General features: G+C 44.2%; 1 protein-coding gene across 1 annotated transcript in view; it reads right to left on the bottom strand.

Moving 5' to 3' along the window:
• The window catches only part of LOC116831231 (stonustoxin subunit alpha-like), a 17482-nt gene that overhangs the window by 3421 nt on the left and 6661 nt on the right, over positions 1-7400 (bottom strand). Inside the window, 2 exon segments of the mRNA XM_075063374.1 lie at positions 5567-6378; positions 6380-7397. Of these exon segments, the coding sequence (XP_074919475.1) occupies positions 5567-6378; positions 6380-7397 (1830 nt within the window).

Here is a 7400-nt window from a genome sequence, read left to right as displayed (position 1 = left end):
GAGCTGGGCTAAGTGGGGGAGTCTCAGCATGTGGCATTGCAGAAGTGCAGTGAGCCACAAGCAGCAGCAGTGAACAGCAGCAGAGATGAGCGATGGAAGCAGCGGAGCCATTGCTCTACACCTCCCTCCCATTTCAGGGAAGGGAGGTGGACCCAGGCAAATGCACCTCTGAGCACTGCATCTTTGTGACCAAGGACAACCAACTCTGAGTGGGGTGCAGCAGAGGGAAAGGGGAGGGGCATGTTATTTACTAACATGGCTGTTACTCTGAAACCAGTTATTTGTTGGACTTTCACACTGCATGGTGGGAAACTGAGGCAAAGGACATTGCCCAATGTACTGGTGAGTATTTGCTTAGGGTTTCATGCTTTTAAAGTGTAGTTGTGTTGTTTTCCCGAGTGAATGCTGGGTTCCTTTTTAATAAAAAAAAATATTTTGCTATACGTAGGCCCAGAGCTTGGTAGAGGGGAAGAATTGCCTCTTAGAGGTGCCCAGATCTTTAGTTTTCCCATCTTGCTGGGTTGGGGTTGTTCTGGTTCTGTTTGTTGTTGTTGTTAAGTGTCAAGGGTTGAGAGGCTGTGATATGCGCCAAGCATGCCTGTTCTCAGCTCCCCTATAATAGGGGCAGGACTTCTTCACATGCCTGCTCATGGGGTGGAGAGGAGGGAGGCTCACACACCTTCAGAGGGCCATGTCCCCCAGGATCCTGGATCACATGGGGGAAAGGGAGAAGGGCTCAGACCCCCTTAAGAGAGACAGGCTCCCCAGATCCCAGTACACACACAAGGGCTCAGACCCCATTCAAAGAGACAAACACCCATATTCTGGCACAGATGTGGGGGGCAGGGAGAAGGGCTCAGACCCTCCCAGAGGTTCAAGGTCCCTCCACATTCTGACTCCTACATGAAGGGGTGACAGGGTGAAGGGTGGAGATACCCCTAGAAGGGAAGCCCACCCCAGATCCCAGCTCATATGAAGGGACCAGGAGGAGTCAGCTCCTCAGAGGAGTGCAGGCTCTCCCGATCCCAACACATAGATGAGGGCAGGGAAATGGACCCAGAGACCACCAGAGAGGCAAGGCCCCTAGCTCCAAACTTCCCTGGGGAGGGAAAAGGAGGTCAGACTTTCTGACCTCAGCTAGTATTTTTCACAATGACATATTGGATTGGATCAGCAGTTCTCAAACTGTGGGTTGGGACCCCAAAGTGAGTTGCAACTCCATTTTAATAGGGTTGCCAAGCTTGGCATTAGAAGTGCTGAGAGCCAGGGACAAAGATGAAGCCTGAGCCCCACCACCCAGGGACAAAGCCAAATCCTAAAGGCTTCATCCCCCAGTGGCAGGGCTCAGGTTACAGCCCCCACACCCCACCCAGGGTGATAGGACTTTGCTCCCCTCTCACATCCAAAGCAGCAGGGCTTGGGCAGGCTCAGGCTTCGGGCCCCCCTCCCTGGGGTGTGTAGTGATTTCTGTTGTTGCCAGAAGTGGGTCACCGTGCAATGAAGTTTGAGAACCCCTGGATTAGATCCATTCATGGTGCTGCTGTAGAGACCCTGGAAGGGGAAAGGGCAGTGGAGCCAGCTTTTCCATCTCCCCACCTTTTGGACAAGATCAGGCCTCATATCACAGAACTGTCTGTCTCTGAGAAAGGAATGGATTCCATGAGCCCTATCGCCCTTGTGCGGCAGAGCCAGAGTGAGGGAGAGCAGTAGCCTCAGAAGGAAAATGACAGGTTTCGGAGTAGCAGATGTGTTAGTCGGTATCCGCAAAAAGAACAGGAGTACTTGTGGCACCTTAGAGACTAACATATTTATTTGAGCATAAGCTTTTGTGGGCTAGAACCTACTTCAATCGGATGCATAGAATGGAACATTTAGTAAGGACACACACACACGAAAAGATGGGAGCTGTCCTACCCACTCTAAGAGGCTAATTAAGATGAGCTACAATTAGCAGGAGGAAAAAAAAAAACTTTTGTAGTGATAATCAAGATGGCCCTTTTCAGACACTTTGACAACAAGGTGTGAGGCTACTTAACACAGGGAAATAGATTCAATGTGTGTAATGGCTCAGCCATTCCCAGTCTCTATTCAAACCTGAGTTGGTGTCTAATTTGCATATTAATTCAAGTTCAGCAGTTTCTCGTTGGAGTCTGTTGAAGCTTTTCTGTTGCAATATTGCCACCTTTAAGTTTGTTATCGAGTGACCCGACAGGAAAATGCTCTCTTGGATCATGGGCTATTTTCTTTAATATTAGCTTCTGTATGCTCAATATTTCACTTCTCCCTCATTTACTATCCCTATGGGCAATTCTACCACTGTCACTCCACAGCCTGGGCCTCGTTTTCATCTCCTTTCTAGCCTCCTCCTCATTGCTGCTGATGCTGTTGTGTCCTGACAGGTTTTTTCTCTTGAACATCACTTCAATTTGTGCCCTTTCTGAGTGGCTGTCTCTGCACAGCCTGTTGCCTTTAGATTCTATTTAGTTGCTTTGGTGCCAGTGACAATGGGGAGGGGGGGGGGGGTGGGGAGGTAAAACTGGCTCAGCTAAACTATTATTGAACAGGGTTGGTTTCGTGTTCTTAAACATTTCCCAGAAACAGAGTGTTGTGCCAAGGAATTTCCTAGGCTTGTCCCTAACGCCTACTCACAATACCTGGGACTGCCATCTGACTCAGGCCTGAACGCTTAGAGACAACATCTGTGGGGAAGATGTTTGGGGAGAGCAATGGGAAGTGGAAAAAATATACAGGAGCGATGGTTGCAGTGCAGCTCCAGAAAGTTTTGGAATTCATGTGAAGGGGATTTGAAAAGCAACTAGTAAAAGAAACAAATGATAACAGCAAAAAAGGTTTAAGCACATCAGAAGCAGGAAAACATGCCAACAATAGTGGCGCCACTGGCTGGTCGATGTGCAAAATGAGCACTCAAGGAAGACAAGCCCATTCCAGAGAAACTAAATGAATTCTTTGGCTTTAGTGCTTTCATGCTGAGGATGTGAGGGAGATTCCGGAGCAGAGCCATTCTTTTTTTAGGTGACAGATCTGAGGAACTGTCCCAGATTGAGGTATCCCATAATGAGGAGGTTTTTGGACAAAAAAAAAATCGTAATTAAGTCACCAGGACCAGATCCATATTCATCCACAGGTTCCGAGGGAACTAATTTGAAACTGCAGAACTGTGGTATGTAACCTTTCATTTAAATCAGCCGCTGTACACAGATGCTGGCACAATAACTAATGTAATTGGCAATTTTTTCAAAACAGCTCCAGAGGCCGAATCCTGGCAATGTACAGGCCAGTAAGCTTAACTTCAGTGTCAGGCAAATTGTAAAAGAATAGAAATTAATCGGACAGCAAAACTAATACAATTTGTTGAGAAGGAATCAACATGACTTTTGTAAAGGAAAATCATGCATAGCCAGTCTAATTAGAATTTTTTAGAGGGCGTCAACAAATGTGGACAAGAGTGATCCAGTGGAATATAGTGTATTTGGACTTTCACGAAAGGTTACCTTTGACACCTGGTCCCTCACTAAAGGATCTTTGAAGCAAAGTAAGGAGTTCATGGGATAAGAGGGAAGGTTCTCTCATGGATCAGTAACCGGTTAAAAGATAGGAAACAAAGGGTAGGAATAAATGGTCAGTTTTCACACAATGAAAGAGGTAATGGCAGGTACATTCAGGGATCTATTAGGGCGGTGGGGTCCAATGCTGTTCAACCCCCATATTCATAAAGGTTGTGGAAAGGGGTAAACAGTGAGGAGGAAATGCAAGCAGATGATACAAAATGAACTCGAGATAGTTAAGTCCAGGCAGACTGTGAAGATCTACGAAAGGATCTTACAAACTGGGTCACTGACAGCAAAATGACAGATTAAAATTCATACTGGATAAATGCAAAGTCGATGGACATTGAAAACAATCCCAATATACATATAAAATGCTGTGGTGTAAATCAGTGGTTCTCATCAGGGGTTATGTTTACTTCAGGGGGTACACAGGGTCTTCCAAGTGGGTACATAAACTCATCTGATAATTTGCCTAGTTTTTCCACACCCAGGCTATATAAAATGCAGTACACTGAAAGTCGTACGAACTTAAAATTTCATACACATGACTTGTTTATACTGCTCGTATATATTACTCTCTGAAATGTAAGTGGGTACAATTTTATATTCCAATTGATTTATTTTATGATTATATGGTAAAAATGAGATCATAAGTCAATTTTAAAGTAATGTGTGCTGTGACACTTCCCATACTTTTTATTTCTGATTTTGTAAGCAAGACAAATCAGGGCACCTGAAATGGGTACAGTAATCTGAAAAGGTTGATTAATTCACTTTGGTCTAAATTAGCTGTTAACTAAGAACACCCGACTTTGCAGTTATTGTGGATAGTTCTCTGAAATTATCCGGGGTCAGTGTGCAGTGGGCAGTCAAAAAAACTAATAATGTCAGAACCACTAAGAAAGGATAGATAATAAAACAGTAAATATAACACAAGACACATTACCATCCATTGCACGCCCACACCTTTGAGTATTGCAACACAGTTCTGGTCACCTCATGTTCAAAAAGAAAGATATATACTGGAACTGCGAGAAGTACAGATAGGGGCAACAAAAATGATTTGGGGTATGCAGCAGTGTTGGTATGAGGCAGAGGATTAAAAAACTGGGACTTTTTAGCTTGGAAAAGAGATAGCTAAGGGGCATAAGGATAGAGGTCTAAAATCATGAATGATGTGAGAAAGTGAATAAGGAAGTAAGTGTTGGATAGGCTGTTACTTCTTCATATAACACAAGAACCAGGGATCACCTGATTAAATAATAGGCAACTAGTTTAAAACAAACAAAAGGAAGTACTACTTCACAGAATGAACAGTTAACCTGCAGAAATTGTTGCCAAAACTATAACTAGGTTCTAAATACAATTAGATATGTTCATGAAGGATAGCTCCATCAGTGTCTATTAGCCAAGATGATCAAGGATGTAACCCCACCCTCTGAGTGTCCCTAACCTCTGTTTGCCAGAAGCTGGGAAGGGATCACTGGGTGATTACCTGTTCTGTTCATTCCTTCTGGGACACTGGCATTAGCCACGGTTGGAAGACAGGATACTGGGCTAGATGGACCATTGATCTGACCCAGTATGGTCGTTCTTTGTTGATCTACTCTGTGAACCGGGTCTAGGGTATCGATCACCTAAGGCAATGTTTCTCAATCTTTTTTTTTACCAGGGACTGGTGTGCTGCCTTCCTAAACTGCCTCAAGGAAATCTCAGGGACTAGCAAGGAGGCTGCCACAGACTGACACAAGTCCATGGACTGGACCTTGAAAAACATTGACTTAACCCATCTAGTCCATGCATAGGAACCAGCTTGGGTGTTTAAGTGGATACTAAGATTTATTTGTAATTTTATTCCTTCTTTGAATCAAAGCTAATTCTGCATTATACACCCAGGATATTTTAGATTCATTCTCATGATAATGATTCTCTTACCTGATCCAGTAGCTTCAGGAACTAGAGGGCTTTGATTGAGGGAAAAATAGGTAGATTTTTACCTTTCTTTAGCGTTGAGATACAAATCTCCTCACTTGGGTCACTCACAGCCCCATCCGCCCACATAGCTGACACTCTGAATCTGTAGGTCGTCTCAGGCCTCAGCCCATCAATGGTACAAGATCCAGTTCTGTTTCCTGTCCTTCCTTCCAGCCATTTGTCTTTCTGCTCATGTCTTTCACTTCCAGCCTCCTCTTTATATTCTACTTTATACTCCCTTATAGTGACTCCATCTTCAATGACACTTAGACTCTGCCAGGTGAGGGTGATGGAAAATAATTTTACAGTAGCCATTGCCAGGTTCCCAGGAGGGCTGGTTGGGGGAAGAGTCTTCACAGGATCACTCACGTCACTGCTTTCACTGAGCCCTGGTCTGCTCACTGCAGCGTATCGGAACTGGTACTCGGTGTTTGCACGTAGCCCTGTTACTGTGAATGTCACTTGTGTGTTATTTACAGTCACAGCCCTCCAGTTCTCCTGCCCTACAATTCTGTACTCTACCAGATAGCCAGATATCTCAGCCCTTCCAAAATCTGATGGGTTAAATATGAGCTGCACACAATTGTGTCTGATTTCATCAATCAGAGGAGGGAGAGGTTTTGATGGGGGCTCAAAGTTGGTGCTGACCAGTTCTCCATCTGCATACAGGTAAATTGAAGCTCCTGGATTATCCTCATCAGGAACAGAGGCCACAATGAACTGGGTGTTTCCATGAGATTTATTGACATTGGTAAAGTCTAAGAAGGACTTTGTCAATTTTTGTGCTTTTCTTCTTATCTTTTCATCCTCAAACCACTGTTTGCAGTTTGATTTCAGAGGGAGAACTGGCTGAGGCTGAATCATGAATTTTCTCCAGAAACTCTCTTCGAAGCCGAAAGTTAAAATCTGATAAATATGGTTCTTTCTTGTGTAAAGTAGTAAGTGTGAAAGACACAACAGAATCATGCTTAGGGCTGAGTACTATTTTTTCTAGTTCATCCTTGGAGGATATGACTTCCACATTCTGTAGCCGAGTAAGGTAGGAATCCACTAAATTTATCTCTCGCTCCTTTGTATCCAGAAATTCATTGAGTCTCTGTGTATTAAATAGTGATTGATTTTTGCTTATTAAAATGTCCACCAGGGCCCCTTCCTCTACTCCACCTCCACGGATAGCGGGTAAGACTCCTGCTAGTTGTTTCTGGAAAGTCTGTCTATGTTGCTGACACAGATCTTTGAATTGCTGAATTTTCTTTTTGATTTCAGGGAAGGTTATGACAATTGGATTTTTCATCATGTCATTGCATCGCATATCCAGTTCTGTCAGTTGCTCCAAGGCTGCTTGAGCATCAAAAATCAGTGTTATGCTGATCTCACGCACCAACTTAGCAGCTTTGGAATCCAGCAGCTGCAATGGGTACAGCCAGACTTTCACTGGTATGGCCTTCTCCCCATGGTCACCCAGCAGCTTCGGGAGGGTTGAATAAATTTCCATGGCATCTTGGTAAGTAACTGGATTGTTCTCAAGAGCAAAATCACCATATAACGTGCAACTGAAGTTTTCAGCATTTGATGCTTTCTTGTACTCCATTTTCACAGGCCCCTTTGCTCCTCCTGAAATTTTTGGCAATTTTTCTACCATAAGTTCCATGTTTCCCTGTATCTCTTCTACACACTCAGATGAAGAAACTTCCCGATCAAACACAAAGAAAGCCTGAGCCCCGTACAGCACAGCCGTGACCACATGGGTTGCTTTGCCTTGGTCGAATACAGCAGTATAAGAGATATTCTGGCACTCTGAATGGCTTATAGCCAGCTGCTCAAACCTGGTTGTTGCTGAATATTTCAAAGTAACTC

Source organism: Chelonoidis abingdonii, chromosome 2 (genome assembly GCF_003597395.2).
Source record: "Chelonoidis abingdonii isolate Lonesome George chromosome 2, CheloAbing_2.0, whole genome shotgun sequence".
NCBI classification, from domain to species: domain Eukaryota; kingdom Metazoa; phylum Chordata; order Testudines; family Testudinidae; genus Chelonoidis; species Chelonoidis abingdonii.
Note: the sequence above shows the minus strand (reverse complement) of the source record. Positions and strands in the feature narration are given on the sequence as shown.